This window comes from Vipera berus, assembly GCF_964194415.1.
Source record: "Vipera berus genome assembly, chromosome: Z".
Lineage (NCBI taxonomy): Eukaryota > Metazoa > Chordata > Lepidosauria > Squamata > Viperidae > Vipera > Vipera berus.
In genome coordinates this window covers 30,356,881-30,381,558 of record NC_138205.1, presented here as the reverse complement: position 1 = coordinate 30,381,558, position 24,678 = coordinate 30,356,881, and the positions used below count along the sequence as shown (strand labels likewise).

Genomic DNA, 24,678 nt, shown 5'->3' with positions numbered 1-24,678 from the left:
TAAATACAACACAATTGCAGTTCCCACTTTTATTTTAGAACATTACAAAAGACTGACAACGCAAGAATAGCCTTCCCTACCGGATGTGCAAACTACAATACCTACAGCTTTCAATTAGATTGGGGAAAGTTAATTGGAAATAGCAAGTTTAGGTAAATCACTCTTTTAAGAGATGACAGCGCTTAGGGCATAGTACATTCTGGATAGTTTAGAAAATAATTTTCATCAGTCTCAGCCACCAGGATTAATAACCCTCAAAATATTCGTACTACAGAAGTTGCCTACTCTGCTCCAAATATCTTTTGGAATAGTATGGCATATACTACTATAGCTAAGTAAGTGCAATTATCAGAAAATAACAGCTGATCCAAAGAAGCAGCAACTGCAGAGAGAATCTATATACTCATACTTTGGAGATATTTTAAGAGGAAAAGGCTCTTTCTCCCTCCCAAAATCTCTCTCCCGACACCTGAAAAGGAATCTTGGAGAAAAGACTTTGAGGACGTTTTTTAAAAGACCACAACACACACAGACAAAAGCCACAGGCTTGAACGCTTCTTTAACGCCAGGAACGTCGGCTTGGAAGGCTATTCCGTCCTCAATCCCTTTTTGCTTTGTTCGCGGGACGCTTTATCTGAAACACATCCGGAGTATCGTTCTTTGGAGCCCTTCCGGATTCATAGACTTCCTGCTTCCGGTTCTGGGGGACAAATTGTTCGTGGAGTTGGGGGTGGGGCGGAACCGTGGTCTTCTTGAGCATTTCTTAAACGGCAGGAGCGGCAGAAAAAAGTTACAGTATAGTGCCTACAGGCCAGGAATGGTTGTTAAAGTGACAACCTTTCAGCTGTCTCCTTTTAAGGTGTTTTGATCTGCAACCCCAACCAGGCATCTCTCAAATCTTCACTTGCTGTCGGCACAGCCGATCGCTTTCGATACAGCCGGAAGGTCCTACCGAAAAACTGCCAGAGACTGCTGGCTTCGGTGGTCAAAGTGTGTGGCTTGTGACTAGGTTCGCATCATATACCTGGCTAATTTGTATCTCCGTGTTTTTAATATCTTTAATCTTTAATATAGGCTTAGCCTATATATACCTATTTAATCATCCTATAAATATTTTTTTTATGTAGTCTACTCTCTCCTTAATTCTCCACCACTAGTCATGGGGTTTATTTAATGTGCTTCTTGTGTAAAAATATCAGCTGCTTTGCATCTGGCATTGTATTTCATTAGCTAGACTTAATTTGATATCTTCTTGTTACAAGAGAGTTGGTTTTGTCCTGGATTGTCCAGCTACACACCTACATGACACGTCATGGCAAGAACTGTACAGCGGGAGCTGTCTACACCTACCATGAAAAGAAAAAAGACACAGGTGAGGAGGTCGCAAACTGAAGCGTAAATGCAGTGCTTCCTTAGTTAAGGAGTGAGGAAAATTTTGCCTCTCATTGCAATAGTGAAATTGCATTTGGAAATTCAAAGCAATTTTTCTTAACCTGTGTCTGCTGTGTGTGTTGAACTACAATCTTCATTTTTGTGCTGGTAGCATATTAATTGGCATGCTGGCTAGGGATGACAGGAAATCATACTGAGGAAAAGCAATCCTTAATCCTATGTGAAGAGGATGTTTTAAGTGGGATAGGAGAGATATATTGGTAAAATGGGAATAGTTACAAACATTTTCTTTTCATTTATTCAGTGAAAAGAAAAGTTTTTCATGAAGTACCTAGGTCTTGTTATCTGGCATCCGCTGTGTATAGTTAAATGGTCCCCTCTTCCTATTGCTTTATAGCAGAGGCCCCCAACCTTTTAGGCACCAGGGACCGGTTCCATGGAGAGAGGTTTTTCCTTGAACTGGAGGGGTGTGGTTTCATGTACTGTGCATCTCGTGGATGGGGTTTTGCTTGTTTGTGTGGATTGGTTGCTGCCGCAGCCCAGTACTGGTCCACGAACCAAGGGTTGGGGACCCTTGCTTTATAGAAAAAAGGTTCAGAGGATTGTCACAACATTTGGGAGTAATTTCTCCCCACCCCTTGTCTTGCTCACATTTTTAGACATAATATAGTGAAATAAAGAAGGCCAAACTGGGAGGCAGTTATCTTTGTGCTGGTTATGACTAGCTGGATATTGGAAAATTTCTAGGCTAGTCCAGAGTTTGGGTCACACCCCTGCAGTGTGATTAATACGCTCCAGTATTTCATTGAAACTCAGACTAAACTAATTCACACTGCAAGCTTTGGAACAAGCTGAGCATTCTTGGCAAACTCTGCTTTCCTGGGTAGAGTGTCATCAGTTGTTATCTTTTGCCAGATCTAAGCAGCAGTCCAGAGCAGCCATTTGGATAGCTTTTTTCAACACTGCACTCTTACCATGACCTTTCTCTGTTTTTTCAGCTGCCTCTGGTTATGGGACACAGAACGTCCGTTTGAGCAAAGATGCTGTCAAGGATTTTGACTGCTGCTGTCTCTCCCTGCAGCCTTGCAAGGACCCTGTTGTAACGTAATTATCAGACGGGATCCATCTGAAATACTTCAGTCTTATCTTGAAATTCTGCCCCATGTCTTTTTTTAAACTTTAACAATAGTTTAATCTCTAAAAAGAAAAGATAATTACCCTTGTCCAGTATCATTAATGTATTTGTTCATTTGCTACATATGCCTCTTGATTTTTTTTTACAAATGTAGTGGCCTTTTTAATGTATATTTGTATAGATGAAGTAATGTGCACCTTTTGCCAGTTGACAGTACTTTATTATTTGTATGACACATTTAGTACTGGCCCAAGCTTTGTTTTGGAAGAAAATTTAAGGGTGAAATAGATGCATTTTGCCTTTTGAATCACGCATTAAAAAAAGGACTACAGTTTTTACTTTTTACAGGGGCAGGGGGAAGAATCACAAAGGGATGCCTTTATCTCTTTTGTACCCTTCCTGCACAATCTTAATTTTGTTGGTGCCATCCTCTTTCCTCTGCTTAGAAAATAATTACCGGTACCTTCTGTTTCATAGAGGAATTGAGGTTAAAAACTGGAACATGAATTCAATATGTCTCTGTGCCACAATGCTCCCTTCCCCCTAGAAATTTAAGTCCATCTATGGAAGACAGATCAGGTACTTCACGTAACCATTGTTAAACATAAAATGTTTTATGAGAACTATTTTATGCATTGTAGCGTTGTGATCCACAGATTGCTATTTCTGATTATCATTGGTGCAAGAAAAAAATATTTTTGGAGGGTAGTAGTTCAGTGATGGAGCAGAATATGGGAACTGTTAAAGAATTGGGAGTGATGTAGACAAGATTTAAAGCAACAAAGACCAGTGAGAAATGGGACATAGCTGCATTAGTAGCCCTGGCTTTTGTCTGCAATTCTGTAAAAAACACTCTTTCTGTCAAACTGTTATCTGTAGAGGTAGTCCACTGTTAACTGCCCTGTTTAGTGACTGTTCAAATTTAGAACTGCACTGGAAAAAATAGTTGTATAGCCACCCTTTAACTTATGACAGTCACAGTATCTCCATGATCTCAGGATCGCAATTTGGGCTCTTGACAAATGGCCTGCATTTATAGTGGTCACAGTATCCCACAGTCATGTGATTATCGTTTGTGAGCTTCACAACCAGTTTCTGAAAAGCTAAGTCAGTGGAGAAGCTGACAGTAAGTTGCAAGTTGTGATTTCATGACATTGTACTTAATGACCTAGGATAATTTGCTTAATGAATGTCGTTGGAGTGACATCTTAAATCCTGGATAGTCGTATGATATTTCACTTAAACATGACATTTAGTGAAGGAGTTGCAGGTCTTACTTGCAGTCTTTAAGTGAGGATATCTGTGCATGCAAAGATATTAGACTTCTTGAATTCTGTTGGTTTCATCTCTCTTCCCTGACCCTGCAATTTTACCATGTATTTTTCTGAGCCACTTTTTTGCAGTCCATAAAACACCCTCTAATTGCAGTGGCATGGTTTCTTGATATTTTGGCACACAAACTAAAAAGCCTCAAAATAGGATTACTGTATTTAAAAATTAACCACCCCCCCCCCCCAACTTCCTGTCCCAAACTCAGAAAAATAAACTCCGTAGTCTAGCTATTTACTTCTTCTCTGTAGCTGTGTCAAAAGGGTTAAGAGTCATCCTGGACGTTAAAAATGTGCCCCATTTTGCCATTCAGTTACATATGTTATTTTCAGATGTATCCTAGAATACAGGAACCAATAACTAAGTATAGTTATATTCTGAAGTTCTCACTGTAGTCAAAGAGGCACGGGGACTTTAGGAACTGGTGGGTTTACAAGTGTTATTTATCTTGCTTCCCCCCCCCCTCCTTTCCAGCCCTGATGGATACCTCTATGAAAAAGAAGCTATCCTGGAGTATATCTTACATCAGAAAAAGGAAATTGCCCGTCAAATGAAGGTATGCCAATATGGAGAACTACAAGGGTGGTTGGTTTCATACCTGAATGTCACCTTTAATAGATATATTGGAAGACTTTGTCTAAAAAGCTAGCAAATGAAAGAAGATGCGGAAAAGAACTGAATCCCAGTAACATAAAATATCTGTGCTTTATAACATTTACATTAACCCAGTAAACTTGACTTAGCTGAAGTAAGTTTAGTATGGTTTCTTTAGTGGGTGTTCTGCATTTTTTATAAGGACTTACTGATGCTTTATCTTTGTATTAATTCACATGAATTATTTTAGTCTTTTCATAGGCCTGTTTTCTTGAGTAGCATTTATCCAGATCAAAAGCCTTTATCCTTTGCTTGTAATTCACTGCAGGCTCAGTTTGAGGCAGAAAGATTTCTAATGCCTCTGACAATCATTGCCTAATGGCCAGGAGGGGCTGATACTATCTGACCAATGAGGCTGCAAGATTTAAGGAACAGTCTGTTCAAGAAAGGATGTGGAAGTTGATGTAGAAACAAGAAAGATTTTTAGTGGTTATTCAGTTTTGTTCTATAAATAGCTTTGAGAACTTTTTTCCTAGAATTAATATATAAACATTATGAAATAATAAATTTAGGATTTGACTCAAAACCACAGATGAAATCCATATCTGTGGCCAGATTTGGTTTCTCTTGCTTTGGTTTACCGATTAAGGCACCAGGGTAGAAAACAAGATTGAAGTTCCACCTTAGCTGTGTAAACCAGTTAGGAGACTTGGGCCATTCACTCTTCTCTCAACCCATTTCTCCTCACGTGAGGTGGTTGTGGGGAAAAAAGGAGAAGGAAAAGTGTGTACTGGATGTGCTTGCTGTCTTGAGTTTTTTTATGAAAATAATAAAGGTGGGATACAAATAAAGAAATAAATTCTTTTCCTAGAACTGGAAGATAAATTTATAGCACAGGGGGTGACTGAGACTAACTCTCTTTAGTAAAAGTTGATATGGACCTTATTGACCATTGATTCCTGATCAGTGTACAGGAGGTAAAAAATAGATTTAACTGTTATGTCTTTTGGTCAAACTTGGATTCGGTGTATCAAAAATACAAAGGACACACAGTGATTCTCATATATTCTATTTTTTTTTCTTCATAAGATTTTGGTTTTCCCCCATACATATAATAATAATTTTTCAACCAGCGTACTGTCTGAGTCTTAATACGCTAATACAAATTAAATTCCTAATCCTTTATTCTTTCTTGTAACCATCAATTAAGTAAGTCCCAAGTTTGATAATATTCTGTTTCTTCTTTTTCTTTCAGTCTCATGGTCAATCTATCCATCTCAGCACATTCCAATATTTTTTAAATTATTTGTTCAGCTGGTGGTATTCCTTCATTTTTCCAGTATTGAGCAAATATTACTCTTGCCGCTGTTGAGATGTGTAAGATCAGATATAGGTTTTGTTTGTTAATCTTTTCTGGCATTTTACCTAGTAAAAAAAGTTCAGGTTTAAAATCTACATATTCTCCCAACATCTTTTCTAACCAATTATGTATCTTTTTCCAATAATTCTTTGCTTTGTCACATGTCCACCAAACGTGATAATACGTGCCTGAATTATGTTTACATTTCCAACATCTATTTTTAAACATTTTTGCTAATCTTGCTGGTGGCAAGTGCCATCTATAAAACCTTTTATATAAATTTTCTTTATAAGTAGTTGACATTGTCAGTTTATAATTTATTTCCTATAAATTTTGCCATTTTTCTAATTCTGTATTATATCCCAAGTATTTTGCCCATCTTATCATTGTTTCTTTAACTTGTTCACTTTCCATTTTCAAAATTAATAAGAGATTATGCATTTTCTTAATTAATATCTCATCTGAAGAACAGTCTTATCAAATACCATCTGTTCTTTATAAAATCCATACAATTTAATGTCTTTTTCATATCTAGTATGCATTTGTAAATATGTCCATCACGACAAGTTGATGCCCTGATTTTCCATTTCTTGTTTAGTTTTTAAATTCCCTTCAGAATTTAGAATATCTTTATATGTCCAGATTTTTTCAAAATCTACCAAATTTGGGCGTACAGATGCTTCCATAGTTGACAACCACCCTGGAATTTTCAAATATATTTTACTTTTTATTTTTGCCCATACTATTAACAATGCATTTCTTATATAATGGCTTTGGAAATACTTATGAATCTTATTTTTTCCATACCATAAAAAAGCATGCCACCACAATTGTAACTCATGTCCCTCCAGATATAACAACCTTTTATTTCTAAGAGTTTTCCATTCTTTTACCCATGTTAAAACAGATGCTTGATAGTACAAAGCCCACTCCGGTAGTCCAAATCCTCCATTTTCCTTAGGATCTTGTAACGCTTTCATCTTCTTTCCTTGCCAAACAAGTTTCAAAATTAATGACTTTAAATCTCGAAAAAAGTTTTTCTCTAGTTTTATAGGAATTGTTTGAAATAGAAATAAGATTTTTGGTGATATGTTCATTTTTACTGTAGAAATTCTTCCTAGTATTGACAGTTGTAAATTTTTCCATTTTTCCAAGCCCAATTTTATTTGATTCAATAATTTTGTGTAATTATCTTCTTTTATTGTTGAGCATCTTGCTGTTAAATGTACAAAGTTTTAATCTTTCTCACTATCTGTAATTCTGTTTTTTCTGACAGTTGTTTTTTTTGTTTATCTGTAAGATTTTTAACTATTACTTTAGTTTTTCTCTATTTATTTTCAATCCCGCCATTTCTCCATACTGTTCTATCTTTCCCAGTAATTTAGGAATCATTTCCAAAGGTTCTTCTAAGATAAACACCAAATGCATGTAATTTATATGTTTTGCTTTTTATTTCCAGTCCTGTAATTTCTATATCTTGTCTAATATTTCTATTTAAAACTTCCAGAGTGAAAATGAATAACAGTGGAGACAATGGACATCCTTGCCTTGTACCTTTTCTTATCTCAAAGTTCTCAGTGTAGTCTCCATTCACAATCACTTTCGCTATTTGTGTATTATAAATTGTTTTTATCATATTTATAAAGTTCTATCCAAAGTCCATTATTTGTAGTTGCTGAGTCATAAATTGCCAGGAAACATTATCAAATGACTTTTGAGCATCTAGAAATATTAGTGCAAATTGTTTCCCTGGGTGTAGTTCATAGTATTCTAATACGTCCATTATCACTCTTAAATTGTTTTTAATTTCTCTTTGGTAGAAAGCCATTTTGATCTGGATGTATAAATTCCGTTAAATATTTTTTAAATCTCTGCCATTATCGAAGTAAATTTTTTATAATGCACATTGAGCAACGATATCGGTCTGTAATTTTTAATCTTGTCAAATCTGAATCTTCTTTTGGTAGTTAAAGTAATGGTTGCTTCAATCCATGTGGCTGGAAGTTTAGCCTCCAATAAAAGTCCATTACAAATGTCTTTCAATGATTCACTTAGTATGTCTTGTAAAGTTTTATATAACTCTGCCGGTAATCCATCTGGACCCGGTGTTTTTTCATTTTTTTGCCTTCTTATGGCTTCTGATATTTCCATCATTGTAATTTTTCCCTCTAACATAGTCTTAAATGTCTCTGGAATTTTTGGAAGATTGTTTTCTTCTAGATATTGAATCATTCTCTCTCTTGGAGTTTCTTCTTTGTCATACAGTTTCTTGTAATAATCTTTAATTATTTTTTTATTTCTTTATTTTTAAATTGTAGACTACGTTTTTCATCTACTAAGTTGTGTATCATTTTCTTCTCTTTCTGTTTTTTAAGTTTCTAAGCTAATCACCTTCCTGGTTTATTCACATTTTCAAAAAAAAATTGTTTAGCTCTTTTTATCTGCTGTGCCAATTTTTTTAATCCAACAAATTTACTTTATGTTTTACTAGTTCCATTTCTCTTTTCAAAGTCTTTTTCTGTGGATTTTTTTTGTAATTCTGATTCTAACTTTCCAAATTTTTCTTTTAATAGTACATATTGCTTTCTTCTCTGTTTATTTTTCTTTTCCATATAGCTATACCTCTAAAGCATGTTTCAGCTGTATCCCAAACATTTTGTAATGTTGCGTTGTCTTTTTTGTTTTCTCTAAAAAGAACTCTATTTCCTTTTTTGCTAATTCTACAAATTCTCTTTCTTTTAGTATACATTGGTTTAAAGTCCATTTTGGTCTTTTTTTAATTCCTTTCCATGTTAATTTTAAAGGGTTATGTTCTGCCCATGTGCCTATTTCAATCTCAATTTCCTGTATATTCAACCTCAATTCAGATGTCAGCCAAATCATATCATTTCTTGACCAGGATTTTTGACTATTTGAGTAAAAAGTATATTATAGTTTTTCTGGATTGATTTCCCTCCAAATATCTTGTATTCCAATTTCATCTATCATATTGAAGAATGTGTTAGGTAGTCTTCTTCTTCCAGTTTTCTCTATTTTACTGCTTTTATAGTCCATTGTTCCATCTACTATCGAATTAAAGACTCCTACTAAGCAGATATTTTGATATTCCATTTCTGTTATTTTTCTATGGAGGCTTTGATAGAATTCTTTGTGGTTATTGTTTGGTGCATAAATTGCTACTAACAGTGTTTGGTTTTGGTGTAAACATATGTCTACCATCACAATTCTTCTTCATCTGAATAAATCATTTTAGAATCTTATTTTCTCTTTAATATATACAGCAACACCTCTTTTTTTCTGATGTGCTGATGCATAGTAAAGTTTCCCAATTTTTGGGTGTTCCAGCGGTTTATAGTGTTGTTTTTTATCTGTGTCTCTTGCAAGGAAATTATGTCTATATTTAATTTCTGTAGTTTCCTAAAAAATTTATTTCTTTTTGATGGGGAGTTTAGTCCATTTACATTCACTGAAAAAAATCCATTTTCTTTCTCCATTTCCATTTATTTATATTTAGATCTAGTTGCTCTCATAGTCTTCTGCTCTCTAACAATTCCTTCGCTCTCTTGTTCAGACTTCTCTTTCTGTTCTCCTGTTTGTGTAATTTCATCTTAAATTGTCTCTTCCGTTTATTTCTGTTCCATGGTTTCCTCTTGTCGTTGTTGCACTCCTTCATCTAAACCGCTTGATGTCTGACTTTGAAGTCTTCTGCTTTCCAGATTGAATCCAGCTGATACCTTGTATTATTCCAGTTGATTAGAACAGGGCTTTTCTACCTTTTCACCCATTGTACCACTTTTAGGGTATGGCAACATCCGAGTACCACCAGTTGCCTAGCAAGTTGTCAAAAACTTGATGACCAAAAAAAAAAAAGGAAAAAAGTGATGAAGTACAAGTAGTCCTCGACTTACAGCAGTTCTCTTAGTGACGGTTCGAAGTTACAATGGTACTGAAAAAAGTGCCCCCCAAGCCACAGCCGAGCAAGACACCTGCCTGCCCTCCCGGTGGCGCTCTTCCTCCTGTCCGAGGTTTTCATTGTTGTGAGCATTTCTTTCGGGGATTGGCAGCGGGGGTGGGGTGGGGGTGTGTTTGGTTTTTATTCCTCCCCATCTTCTGGGTGGTTGCAACAGGTTTTGGTCACTTCACATGACCCTGAGACACTGTGACCGTCATAAATATGAATCAGTTGCCAAGCATCTGAATGCAAATCACAAGACGCTGGGATGCTCCAACATTCCAGCTGATTGGCGCTTCTTTTCGGCTCAGCAGAAGCATCAGGATCAGCGCTGAGCTCCAGCTGGAGCCTGGCGCTGATCCTGGAGTTTCCACTGAGCCCTGATAGTCCCGAAGAAGCACTGATCCTGGGACTTCTGCTGAGCCCTGATAGCCCTGCAGCTCCAGCCATCTCTCGCTCAGGCTTGTGCAGTGCTACCATTCCCCTCCCCCGCTACCACTTTTCTAGGATGGTCGCGTACCACCTGCCAGGTGCCAATGTACCACAGGTGGTACCCGTACCACTGGTTGAAAAGCCTTGGATTAGAATGCCTTCTGGCATTAGCCATCTAAAATTTATACCTTTTGCAATCAGCTTTGTAGTTAAAAAGTGATGTCTTTGAGCATGGGTCTTCAAACTCGGCCCTTTTATGACTCATGGACTTCAACTCCCAGAATTTCTCAGCCAGGCATGCTGGCTGAGGAATTCTGGGAGTTGAAGTCCATGAGTCATAAAAGGGCCGAGTTTGAAGACCCCTGTCTTTGAGTATCTCTCACTCTCTTAGATATCTGCTTGTAAGACCACAATTTCTTTATTCTTATATTGTAATGGTTCATCTCTCACTTTTCTTAGTACTTCATCTCTTGTTGTTTTTTTTATGAAATCTCACGTGTACTTCTCTAGGCAATTATTTTTCCTTGCATAGCTTGAATTCATTTGGAATATTTCATCTATTTCCATTTGCATCTCTGCTCTATCTGCTTTCAAGGCTTCCACCAGAAGCTCAAATGATCACAACTGCTATATTTTCTTCTCTGTCCTCAGGGATGTTTTGAAATCTCAAGTAATGTTCCGCTTTGTCCGTTTCTAGAATCGCGAGCACCCCTTCTAATTTTTCATTCTCTTGCAATAGTATTTCCATTTTTTTATCCACCTCATCTGATTTATCTTCCATTTTCTGAATTCTTTTTTCATTTTTAACAATCGTTTGATGATGAACTTCAGATTGTGTTTTTATATCCCAAATTTCTCCACTTAATTTCTCAAAATTGCTTTGTGTTTGTTCGTGGTTTCTTTGCATTGACTCTTGCATCGATTTTAGTGTGGTCTGTATTTCACTTTGGGCAGTGCTTGTTTTCTCATGTTGCAGCATTGTTTCAATAGATCCTTGGGTTGTTGGGCTGGGTTTTCCAACAGAGGGTGCAGAGGAAGTCTTCTTCATAAGTTTGGAAATGTTGATGTATTCATTTTTCAACCAACAATCTTCATATAAAATCCAGAGTGTAAAAAGGAGCCAGCTATTGTAGGCCAAATCCATCTCCTCCAGTCGAGTCTCAGATGTAAAACGTTCACTGTGAAACATTCACTGTCTCTAAATAGTTCCTGTTTAATTATATCCAGAGTCAACAAATCTGCTGACTGATGAGAACAAATAAGTTTGAAATGATCATATCGGTCTCCCTTTATTCTTTGTTAGCAAGCCAAAAAAAAATTTACACAAATATGAGCTGCCACTGCTGTGGCTACTGCCTGTAGATGGCCTTGGGCTAGGCTGAAACAGCAAATAAGATTTGTCCCAGGTCTGGGACCAAGCAAGTGTATTCTGAATGCTTAACAAACATTTAAAACATATACATATACATATACATATACATATACATATACATATACATATACATATACATATACATATACACATACACATACACATACACACACACACACATATATATTGTTGTTGTTGTTAGCTGCGAAGTCGTGTCCGACCCATCGCGACCCTATGGACAACATTCCTCCAGGCCTTCCTGTCCTCTACACCACACAAACACACACACACACACACACACACACACACACACACACACATATATATATATATATATGTGTGTGTGTGTGTGTGTGTATGTGTATATATATGTATATGTATATATATATATATATATATATATATATATATATATGTGTGTGTGTGTGTGTGTGTGTGTGTGTGTGTGTGTGTGTAAATTACTAACAAAGAATTAAGGGAGGCTGAGATGCATTTCTAACTCTTTAGTCTTCATCAGTCAGTCATACCCTTCTGAATCTCAGAAGGGTATGACTGACTGATGAAGACTAAAGAGTTAGAAATGCATCTCAGCCTCCCTTAATTCTTTGTTAGTAATTTACACAAATATATGAACTGTCCGGTGTGACTACAGCCTGTTCGATGGCCTTTGAGATAAGGCTGAAAACAGGAAATAAAGATTTGCCCCATGTTTGGGGCCTAGCAAGGTAATCTAAATAGTTAACAATTGACATATATATATTTTTCAGCCCACTTTTTGGGGAAGGGGGAGACCGAGGGAGGGAGGAAGGAAGAGAGAGAGAGAGATGGAGCCAGCGTCAGCCAGCGGGCTCACGAGGGGCAGCAACCTCGCGAGAGGCTGCGCGCAAGCCATTAGGACGCGCGCGAGCCCTTGGGGAGGCAGGGCGGGAGCGCAGTCCAGCCGCTGGGCTTCCTTTCCCTCTTGTCCGCATCGCTGCAAGGAATTGCGTTGTTTGGGGACGGCGACGCTCGCCCATTCACACGCTGTCCAAACGCTGGTCATTTGCTGCGGGGCTCCTGCTTGGAAGGGAAGGGAAGGGAAGATTTGTGAGGGGAAGATGCCCTATTGGGGTGGACATAAGGATCCTCCTCCTGAAAAATGTTACCCCAAGTATTCAAGCCAGTCTGTCCCAATAACCTGGGAAGCCTTTCCAAATCCCAGGCTGGTTGTAGTCAGGGTGACCGCGCATCTGGAAGGCACCGAGAGAGCATTTTTTGTTGAATTGGAGCCATGGGCTAATCGTGGTTAAGGCACTTGTAGGCGAAGCAAATCACAAAAGCCCCCAAATCCTTCTAAATGCAGCCCACGGGCGAGCTTCCCAAGTTGTTTTAATTTAGTTTGCACGTGGCAATAGAAATAAGCTTTTTTCCTCCTCAGCGGATCGGTGCGGTGAAGAGGCTGGGCTTCCTTCGGGGGGCCTTTCATTCCTGTACAAGGGGGAAGGGGAACTCTCTGCTTTTCTGTGTGTGTGTGTGTGTGTGTGTGTGTGTGTGTGTGTGTGTCCCATCTGCAAAGTTGCCGAGGAAGGAGAAGCGGGATACTGGTTGGGTGGAGGAGGCAGTGGCGGTGGCGGAGGCGGCCGCAGCACCGGCACCCTTCCTAGCAGCGGCAGAGACAGAGGCGGAGGAGGAGGAGGCGGCGGCAGCAGCCAAGCGGGAGGAGTCGTGATCCCTCGCTTCTGCTTTCCCCCCCAGCCCGGGAAGCCTCCTTCTCCCCCACCCCTCCCCCCCAGCCCGGACCCCCATGGTTTCAAGGTTGGGGTAGAGAAATCCCGGTTTGTTTCAAGAAACCGGGGTGGTTTATGAGCCTATAGATTTTAGACTTTGCATCTTGTTTTGCTTCCTCGGTTCCCACGAAGCCCGAAACTCTTTTTCCCCCCCCTCTGGTTTCTGCCCAACTGTCAACTCGTGGTAAAACAAACAAACAAACAGAAAGCCCTTGCCTCTGGTTCCTGAGGAAAGAAAAAGTTGAGGCGAGAAGTGGAGAACATTCCCTTCTTCGTTGAAAGCTGAAAGCAAACGCGCTGCAAAATTCGTTCATCCTCATCCTCTTCCTCATCCTCTCTCTCTCTCTCTCTCTCTCTCTCTCTCTCTCTCTCTCGTGTTATCTCGAACCAGATGGGATGGCGAAGTCAAATGCAAATGGGGATCTTGCAGATCTTGCCCTGCCTTTCCCCCCACGGTTACCTTCTGTTCTTGATGAGCTCACGAGTGCTCAAGGACAAAATAGGGCAGGGCAGAGCCGGCAGTTAAAAATAGGATGCAGATAAAAGGAAAGGTAAGGAGGGGTTCAGGTTGAGAGGAGAGGCTGCGTAGCCTTAGTGTAACTCCTGTTTGGGCTGACTGGGTTGCCTCCGATGGGCTCTGACAGTGGAACAGAATGGAATAGAAAATATGGAATGGAATGGAACAGAACGTAGAACAGAACAGAACAGAACAGAACAGAATAGAATAGAATAGAATAGAATAGAATAGAATAGAATAGAATAGAATAGAATAGAATAGAATAGAAATATAGAAAGTGAATAGAATAGAATAGAATAGAATAGAATAGAATAGAATAGAATAGAATAGAAATATAGAAAGTGAATAGAATAGAATAGAATAGAATAGAATAGAATAGAAATATAGAAAGTGAATAGAATAGAATAGAATAGAATAGAATAGAATAGAATAGAATAGAATAGAATAGAATAGAATAGAATAGAAATATAGAAAGTGAATAGAATAGAATAGAATAGAATAGAATAGAATAGAATAGAATAGAATAGAATAGAATAGAATAGAAATATAGAAAGTGAATGGAATAGAATAGAATCGAATAGAATAGAATAGAATAGAATAGAATAGAATAGAATAGAATAGAATAGAATAGAATAGAAATATAGAAAGTGAATAGAATAGAATAGAATAGAATAGAAATATAGAAAGTGAATAGAATAGAATAGAATAGAATAGAATAGAATAGAATAGAATAGAAATATAGAAAGTGAATGGAATAGAATAGAATAGAATAGAATAGAATAGAATAGAATAGAATAGAATAGAATAGAATAGAATAGAATAGAATAGAGCTGGAAGGGACCTTGGAGGTCTTCTAGTCCAGCCCCTTGCTCAAGCAGGAGGACCTATACCAGTGGTGGTGAACCTATGGCACGCCTGTCAGAGGTGGCACTCAGAGCCCTCTCTGTTGGCACGTGCGCCACCACCGCTGCCAGCAGCAGGTCCTTGTCGGTTGGTGGACTGGAAGAAAAGGGAGGGGGAAGCATTTTACATGCGTGCATGCGCGCACGGGGCCACGAGCAGGCACATGCTGCAAAGGGGGCGGGGCTAGTGCCTGCGTGATACTCACTAGCCCAGCCCCGTTCTCACGTGGTGCGGTGCCTTGTATCTGCACCCTGCGGCGCGGCGGTTGGCGTTTTTGTGCCTTGCGGTACGGTGGCCCATTTTTTGCTCCCCCTTTTTTTTCGTGCCAGAGGCGGCACTCAGAGGCGCCTCCCTGTCCCCTCCCCCGAGGGCACCAGAATGCCGATGCTGCCTTGGCACTTTGTGATAAACAAGTGGGTTTTGGCTTGCGGTTTGGGCACTCGGTCTCTAAAAGTTTCGCCACCACTGACCGATACCATCTCAGACAGGTGAATGTCCAGTCTCTTCTTAAAAACCTCCAGTGATGGAGCACTCTTGATTTCTGGTGGCAAGCTGTTCCACTGGGCAGCTGAGAGAAAGGGGCGGCAGAAGCTGCATCCCCCGAAAGAAGTCTTCGCCGAGAAAATGGGCGCTGAGACGCCTCATTCTCTCGCTCAGCGGAGACTTCTTTCGCGAGATCCAGCCTCTGCCGTGCTGCACCGAGAGAACAGCAAGCCGCCCCATTCTCTCGGCGGAGCACTCCACCGCCCCATTCTCTCGGCGGCTTGCCACCCCGTTCTCTCATCTCAGCAGAGACGTCTTTCGGGGGATCCAGCCTCCAGCTGCTGCATTTCCCAGCCTCGGCTTATACTCGAGTCAATAACTTTTTCCAGTTTTTGGGGGTAAAATTGGGGGACTCGGCTTATACTCGAGTCGGCTTATACTCAAGTATATACGGTAAGTTATTTATCCTTAAGATTATATCTAGAAAGTTTTCACCTCTATAAATTAGATAATCCTTCTTTGAATCAATCTGGATTCAATTTTAAATGTTATTTTAAAGATTCTCCCCTTTTGTAGTTACTTTCCACTGTTAGATTGCAATCTTTCTGGAGTCTTTGTTCTTTAGCTCTTCCCCGTCAGGGAGTCAACGACTTGTAATCCACAAGGAAAAGGAAGGAAAACACTGGCTCACCCAGTTTCAGCATGCTGTTGAGAACCAGCTGTTTGGGAGAGCACTGTGGCTCCTCGTTTTCCTTCCGGTTGGAGTCGACTTGGGCTAACTTGGCTCACCCGGCAGCCTTTCCTCCGTCCTTTCAGAGGATTTCTTCAGTCTGCTCTGATCGGCCGCCGCCTGATCTGAGCTCCTGGAGTGTCCCTCCTTCTTCGTTGCCCCTCCAGGGCAACTTTCTAACCCTTTTTGGGTTGCTGGGCAAAACGAAATCGGGCTGGATAGCCGGAGCCCCGGCTTCTTCCACCTGTCCCACCAGCTACCGAAACCAGAAGTCCAATTCTCATATATTCTAGTTGGCATATCTTGGAAGTCCCATTCTGGAGGCTATTCATGGGAATGGTTCCTCTTTTTCCCTTTTCAGGTGATAGTGCTACATTAGAGGAATGTAGGCAAAAAAATCAGCACTTTTTAGCAAGACTACATCTCTACTAAGCTAGAAATCAATCTTTGGTTTATGTTTATGTATTGTTTGGGAATCTAGTATCTTGTCTCCTCAGTGCTGCTGTTATAAGGCTGGGTTATTGGGATCCATTAAATGTATTTGTTTTGCTGTTGGCTGGGCATTCCATAGCTGCAGTCTAGTTTCTTCATCTAATTGTCATCAAACTTTTCATTTCTTGCTCAAGCTCTTTTCTATTTAAAAGAAATCATGAAGCCAATTGCTTTTTTTTACTTTGGACTACTTTTTTGCCTTTAATGAGCACATTTATTAAAATGTTTTTAATATTTTATCACTGGGGCTTGTTAGTTTAATCTTTTTTTTAACATTTGTATTATTGTGTTTTATTGTTGTTAGCCGCCCTGAGTCCTTCGGGAGATAGGGTGGCATATAAGTCCCAATAATAAATAAATAAATTTATCTCCACCTCATATTTGCCCTGCATTTGCTTTACAATTGAAATGCTAAAAAGTAGAACAACAGTAGAATGGTTCCTTAGTAAATGCCTTCTTTTTGGCACCTGCAGGCCTATGAAAAACAGAAGAATGAAAAGAAAGCAGAAATGGCAGAGTTGAGCAAGGCTGCCAAAGAGTCCCAGGTGAAGAGTTTCCTTGACAAAGAGCTGAGCATTGTGAGCAAACCCCTCAATCCCTTTGATCGTCAGTCAGGTAAATCAGGAAGGCAAGCAATACTAAGCAACTGGTGGTGAAAGGGGGAAATATCTTATTTGCCATCTATGGACAGGAATAACAAGAATGGATTCGTCTTACTGCTGTGCATTGTCTTGTGTAAATTTTAAAGATGCTACCAGATTTAATAAGAATTGCTCCCATTTTCCCTGTTCTGGTGCTGCTTCTCCTGCAGAAGCAAAGTATTCACAAAGCTCCTATTCATTCAATAATTTTCTTTGCCTTTTGGCAATGTTTGTAATTCATGGTGCAGTGGCTTGAGCAACGTTGGAAACCAGAGTTAGGGGAGCAGTCTCTTCTTACAAGGGTTGAATAAAAAGTGATGTCTCCAGATGAGCCTTGAGTTTTGTTTTGTTTTTTGCAATACTTAATTGCAACAGTCAACAAATAATTAAGATAAGTTTGAAAGCACAAGAAAGATATTTGCTGCAACATGACAAGCCTGGGCCTCACACCTTGTGAGCCACCCAAGAGGTTGTGAAGTTGAAGAGATAAAGTATGGAGTTCTTTCACAACAGCTTTAAGAAGCTTATCCTTGGTTGGAAGAAGTGTGTTTCAAATGAAAATTATGTAGAGAAGTAAATATAGGTAATAAAAGGGCTGATCTCAAGGATTATTTTCTGGTTTATTTAAGTTTAAGTTTATTGAATTTATATACTGCCCTTTTCCTGTAGGACTCAGGGCGGTTTACAAAGTATTTAAAAACGTCAATACAATACAAAAGTTAAAAACAGTTAAAATAATTAAATTTGATCCCTGAAAAATATAAAACCCCAATTAAAAACTCTCAGCCTGGGCCGGAAAACTCAAAGAGCCAGGTCTTCAGGTCCCGGCGGAATGACCGAAGGTCGGGGGCAGTCCTAAGCTCCACGGGCAGCTGGTTCCAAAGGGCAGGCGCACCCACTGAGAAGGCCCTCCCCCTGGGTGTTATCCGGCGGCAGTCTTTTACCGGCGGCACCCTGAGAAGGCCCTCCATGTGGGAGCGCACAGGACGAAGGGAACTTGATGCCGGCAGCAGGTGTTCCCTCAAATATCCCAGACCCAAGCCATTTAGGGCTTTATAGGTCATCACCAGCACCTTGAATCTCACCTGAAGGGCAACTGGAAGCCAATGCAGCTCGTGGAGTAGAGGTGTTACATGGGAGTATCGGGAAACCCCCATCACAACTTGCGCAGCAGCATTCTGCACCAGCTGAAGCCTCCGAGTGGTCCTCGAGGGCAGCCCCATGTAGAGAGTGTTGCAGTAGTCTAACCAGGAGGTCATGAGCGCATGGGTGACTGTGCGTAGGGTATCTCGGTCCAGATAGGGTCGCAACTGGCACACCAGGCGGACCTGGGCAAAAGCCCCTCTGGTCACGGAACCTATGTGATCTTCAAAATTGAGCCGTGAATCCCAGAGGACGCCCAAGTTGCGAGCCCTATCAACGGGGGGTAACACCTCACCCCCCATCGTTAAAGATGGAATAGTCTGGTTAACCCGAGATGCCGGTATGCATAGCCACTCAGTCTTGGCAGGATTGAGACGAAGCCTGTTTCTTCCCATCCAGACCTGGACCGCCTCCAGGCAATGGGACATCATGGCGAGGGCATCACTGGGTTGGTTCGGGTTGGAGAAAAAAAGTTGGGTATCATCAGCATACTGAAGATACCCCACCCCAAAACCACGAATGATCTCTCCCAGCGGCTTCATATAGATGTTGAACAGGAGGGGAGAGAGAACCGACCTCTGAGGAACTCCACAAACGAGAGGCCTCGGGGCGGATCTCTGCCCTCCCATCAACACCAACTGTGAGCGGCCCAGGAGATAGGAGAACCACCGTAAAACGGTGCCTCCCACTCCCAACCCCCTGAGACGCCGCAGTAGGATACCATGGTCGATGGTATCAAAAGCCGCTGAGAGGTCTAATAGGACTAGGACAGAGAAACAACCCGTCCCGAGCCTGCCAGAGATCATTTAAATATTTAGATATTTATTTAAATATCCCTATATAAACTAAACCTGGGGAGGTGAGGCATTATTTTTTATCAGCCCTTCCATTCTGTAAATAGGCCTTTAGCTTACCATCAAGTTTCTGTCTCTTTCTCTTAAAGCTTTTTCCTACCCTCATTTCAGTTTTCACTTTCACTGCCTACTCACCATCACCTCTTTTCAAGTTAGCTCTCCTGGTACTATTCTCTTTGCATCAATCTGAAATCGAATTACCCAGGAGAAATGTGAGCAGTTGCTACAAGAAGTGAACCTTCTCTTCGAGCATGGAGTAACAATGCCTGCATTATTCCCATCTTTGTTGAGCTTGATGGCACTACAGTAATGATGAGGGACACATTTTGGAATGCACAAGAAAATACTTTTGGATCCTTTTACATGTTCTAGACTTAAGCATGCACAGGGCCACTGTAATCCAGTGTGCAAATGGTATGTCAAACAAAAGCACCTTGTAAGGGAGGGGGCGATTATGTCACCAATTGTAAGGTAAAAATTGTTTTTAACGGTGTGTGAATGTGTATGCATGCTTCTGGAATATTTTAAAAAATGTTTTTAGCAGCACATGAGTGCATATAAAATTATGCACAAGGACACTTGGTATTACAGCTGCATCCCTGAGCACGTAGATTAATTTCAGTGCTGCTAGATGTACAGTGTTATCCCAGCTCACCCACCCACATACAATGAATGTTTGGAAATCTGGGACTTCCGGTTTTTGCGTCTGCAGTGCATGGCCGCGTGAGTGCGGTCCTCCGTTCCCCATGGCTAGTTTCTTCCTGCTTGTGGGACCCTAGATGGGTCCAAAGTTGCCCCGGAGAGGTGACTGTGAAGGAGGGGCACCCTGTCAATCACGAAGCGGCGGCAATTGCTTTGTTTGATCTGGGGAAAGCCCTCCGAACCCAACAGGAGAAAGGATAGTGTGAGATCAGCATCTTGCACAAGCTGCTTGGAGCCGAAATCCCAGAGCATGAATCTAAACATCAGTTAACAGTGTGCTTGGAATTGGTGAGAGTACTGATCTTCTTTCTTCTATCTACTATTTAAATCCTTGGAAAGATCCCCAAAGCAAGAAAACCTCCAGAAGTGAAGGGAGGGGACTATATTCCCATTCCCTTATAGCCGGAAGCGGTGAATTAACATAAAAGGTGCAAAGAGATATACTAAAAATTGATTTAAAATATTTCAGTCTGGACAAATCTAGGAACTAAAAAACTGTCAAGATTATACCCTAAAAAATTTCTGATGGAATTATAAAAATATATAACAAAAATAACTTTTTGATAGAAAGAAAAACTGAAAAAAGAAATAACTGCTGACATCTTGTGGAGAATCAGAGAATAAAACACTAACAATAAGGACCCAGAAATTGCCCAAATGCCCAGAAACAAAGGAAAAGTTGTTCCTTTGAATTGCAAATAACCTTGAAGACAGCTGGGAACAAAGGAAGAGCCAGCTATAAGATTAAAAAGTGTTTGAAAGAAAAGAAAAAAACACACCTGGACTGTTGCTTAAAGTAAGAACTGTTTATGGGGGGGAAAAACCTTGGCTTTTTGGCTAATCTATTAGAGGAGAATTTTCTGGAAGGATTTAAAGTGGCTTAATATACTGAATCTGTAATTTTGATTGACTGATAAATTGACTTTTAAATTAAAACACTGATGAAAGATTATTTGAAGCGGGGAGACAACATGGATATCACATACGTATCAAAAAATGACAGGATGCCACATTCAATATTTTCTTCTGAAGGACTTAGCTTGGAAAATGAAGGGCCTCCAGAAGCAATACTTCAAGGCAAGATAAATACTTTCTTGGAGGAAAAATACGTAACATTAGGAGAAATACAAATGACAATAGATTCAAACCATGACGAAATTCGAAACAACTTTGAGGATTTAAATAAGCATATTTCCATTTTAAATCTACAATTAAAAAAATATCCAGGAAATCACAACAAAGGAACAAACAAATCAGACAGCTGATTACAAACTAGAAGAGTATGATCAAATTGATGAAATAACAAAGGAAAAGAATTACAATTTGACACAAACAGGAAAAAAACCTACAAGATTCTGATACAACAAGAAAAATGGAATTATTAGGAGAACTATTAAAGTTGGGGGCAGAAAGAATTTATCTTACTTACTTCATCTTTTGTATTCCCAACAACATTTGTAAAAATACAAGAACTGTTGGGCAAGCGGATTACATCAATTTGTAAAATTACTTGGCAAAAGAAGAAGATCAGAGACAGATACAAGAGATTTGACTCGCCCTACCAGATGGACTATTATGTGAATAAACATTTGTTTGAATATGGCTAAAAGAACAGAGAATTTTGAACATAAAGGGTCTTTATAACAAGAAGGATAATGAGATTTAAGTAATATAGTATGTTTTATAATGTATTAAATGTTAAAATAATAGGTTGATGTAACTTTTATTAATATATAAGTAAAATATAAACTGATTAAAAAGGATGTTATATCTAGATACTGTAAGCAGATAAAAAGTATAGTATTTTTATAATGCATGACATAAAATATTGGGATGATGTACCTAAATGGGAAAATTTGGACAATGAGATGACTAATATGAAGAAATTATGACTGATAAGAATTGGATTTGAATATAAGGGAATCTAAGTGAACAAAAATTATAAAAATAGGATGTATGCTGAACTAATGAGATGATGGTTATGACAATATAAGCTGAAAAAATGATATATAAAGATTATTATTATTTGTATAAATATAAAAAATGCCTATACTTTATCATTTATTTATTGAAAATATCAAGAATTATATTTTGGCTAAGGTTGAAGAAGGAAAATACAAATGGGAGAAGGGAAGATCAAAGAAATGTATTATTAATTAATATATTAATTATAGAATTATCAAATTTAATCATTATTGACTGTTAATTAATTATTACTGTCCTTTTTTCTTATTAAAATATAAACCAAGACAACACACTGTACACCAGGCAATATATCAATATGTGTGTGTGTGTGTGTGCGTGTGTGTCTATGTGTGTGTGTGTGTATATATGTATATATATATATATATATATATGTGTATATATATATATATATATATATAAAATCTGTAGAACTTAATAACTCTGTGTTCTTCTCTGTATTATAGGAGACTCTCAACCTGGGCCCAGCAGTGGCGAAAAGGCCAAACAGTTACCAAGTTTTTGGATCCCTTCGCTGACACCTGAGGCCAAGACCAAAGCCATTCCAAAACCAGTGAGCAGTTTTGTCATTCCTTTTCAAGATTCACCAAACTGTCTTACAGTTTGGCTACATTATAAAGCTAAATCAGCTTAACTGCCATGGTTTCTATAAAGAACAAAAACTCTTAAGCTTGAATCAATATGGTTTTTATTTTGTCATTCCTTTTCAAGATTCTATTGCCTTCTGTAAGGATATGTACCTTGTGCAGTTTGTGTACAACATAAAACTAAACTAGCTTAACTGCCATGTCTATAAAGAACTATAAAACCTCTTAATCTTGGATTAATATGGTGCTGTATTCACAAAGCTTTTGTGAAACTAAAAAGTAAAGTTTTTTTAGTTTCATAGTTCTTAGCAGTCCTAATGATTTAAATTTACTTAATTCATTTACTTAACGGCTGTTCTGTTAGTCTGGTTTTTCTTTGTTCATGGCTGTTGGTTGAAAAAGCTTATGCTGTCTTTTCCAAACTGGTCCAGTCCAGAACTATTGAACCATAAATCCCATAACTAGTCAGAATGACTGCTCACCTAATGTTTTAAAAATTGTATCCATGTTTAAATGATCTGGATATATAAAGTTCCTTATTTGCTGATTAAAGATTACCTATGGGGGGGAATAGAATGTCAGGTTACCTGGAAGATACTCTTAAAATTTATTTATGATGTACCTACCTTTGTACCTAAGGTAGGGCTAGAATTCACAGTCCTGCAGTTTCTAGGATGATTTTATCTTATCCCAGTTTATCTTATTCGTGTCATTTTTTCTAGGACAAGTGCGTGTACTGTCCCATGAGTAGGAATCCACTGAAGCTGAAAGATTTGATCCCAGTGCACTTCACCCCTGTAGATCCTAGTGTAGATCGTGTTGGACTAATCAACCGGCAGGACCGCTATGTGTGTGCTGTCACACGAGACATGCTTGGAAACTCTGTCCCTTGTGCTGTGCTCCGTCCATCGTGAGTAATGAGATGGGGCTTTTCTGGAGTGAGGAAAGGGATTTACTAGATGAAATCTCTAGTTGGATCCAAGCATGGGAATCTGTCTTACATTTAATATGTAAAAGAGACACTCTTTTTTTCTTCTTCTTCAAGAGGCTCTGTTGTGACTCTGGAATGTGTGGAAAAACTTATCAAGAAGGATATGGTTGATCCAATGAATGGAGAGAAGTTGACTGACAAAGACATCATAGTTTTACAACGGGTGAGATTGACTATTAAAGCACATGTCCTTTGGGCTTCCAGAATAGGCAGTTTTAGCAGGTATAGGTCCAATACATCTGAAGGGTGGAGGGAGAGTTGATCTGAAATCAATCTTAACATCTTTACGTTGATCTAATTATTGGGAAGTTTCTCAGTAAGGTAGATGGCTTCCCTTTAGCCTTCTAAGCAATGACTCCCTATCATTTTGTTGTAAAAGATAACCATCCTGCAGTTCTTCAGTTATGTTTTGAAGTAATTTCTGTATCGTGTGATATGTTTGGAAACATTCTAGTGCTTCAAAGATCTGTACAGATATATATAGAAATAATTTCTCTGGGATTGTTTGGATTGTGAATGTTACCTCTTGGCCACCTATTGAAGTTTGTGGTTGTAGAAAACTATTAGCATGTTCTATAAAGCATATCTTATGTACATCACTATGATACAGGTGGTTTTAAAATAGCAAGTCTCATGAATGCATCAGTCATGTTTCATTAACCCAAATTTAGAGCAAAGTATGATATGCAAATTTGAGGGCAGGGAACTACATACTGACTCTGAACACTTGCAGAAAATTTCCTCCTCCCAGGACAATCACATGCCCTGAGATTAGCTATCAAGCAAAGCAGTTTGGGCTTCAATTGTAACGTTGCCCAGCCCAAGTGCTGAGCAGAACATAAACTTCCTAACCATCAAGGACATGATAGATGTGGTCCTTTACTTCATCATGCCATTCCTCTTCCCTTACTTGGGCTTTCTCTTTTTTCCAGGGTGGCACAGGATTTGCAGGGTCAGGCGTGGAGCTGGAAGCCAAGAAATCTCGCCCTGTGATGCAAGCTTAATACATTCAGGTGGAAAAGAAAGAGATGATTCTCCACCTGATGCAAACTGCCATCTGCTAGCTTAAAAAAAGATAATATTGCATATAAAGAAAGACAGAAGTATCCTGTAATTTTGTGAACCAGGCTTGCTTAAAAGTTTTTTTTAAAGAATTTGTTAACTTGGGTTATATGTGATCAGTAGCTTATTTTTAGGAGTCAAGTTTTTAATTGTCAAGTTTTTCTACCTTGGAAAGGAAAATAGAGGGTGCAGTTCATGCAGTCAAAGGCTCAGTGTATCATTTAAATTGATTGCTATTAAAAAAAGTGACATGCTGTT

The 24,678-nt window shown here is 39.1% G+C and overlaps 1 protein-coding gene across 2 annotated transcripts; it reads left to right on the top strand.

Annotated features, from left to right (window-relative positions):
• The first annotated feature begins 711 nt into the window (after positions 1–711).
• NOSIP (nitric oxide synthase interacting protein) lies at positions 712–24,674 on the top strand. 2 transcript variants are annotated; one of them, XM_081343804.1, is made up of 9 exons: positions 712–1,009; positions 1,263–1,372; positions 2,391–2,496; positions 4,331–4,412; positions 16,931–17,072; positions 22,227–22,333; positions 23,090–23,277; positions 23,413–23,521; positions 24,291–24,674. In XM_081343804.1, the coding sequence occupies exons 2-9, from the start codon at positions 1,303–1,305 to the stop codon at positions 24,360–24,362; spliced, it is 876 nt and encodes a 291-aa protein (XP_081199930.1). In that variant the 5' UTR covers positions 712–1,009; positions 1,263–1,302; the 3' UTR covers positions 24,363–24,674. The 2 variants fall into 2 exon arrangements, with proteins under 2 accessions (XP_081199930.1, XP_081199931.1); XM_081343805.1 differs by having other exon boundaries at positions 733–859.
• Positions 24,675–24,678: the final 4 nt, after the last annotated feature.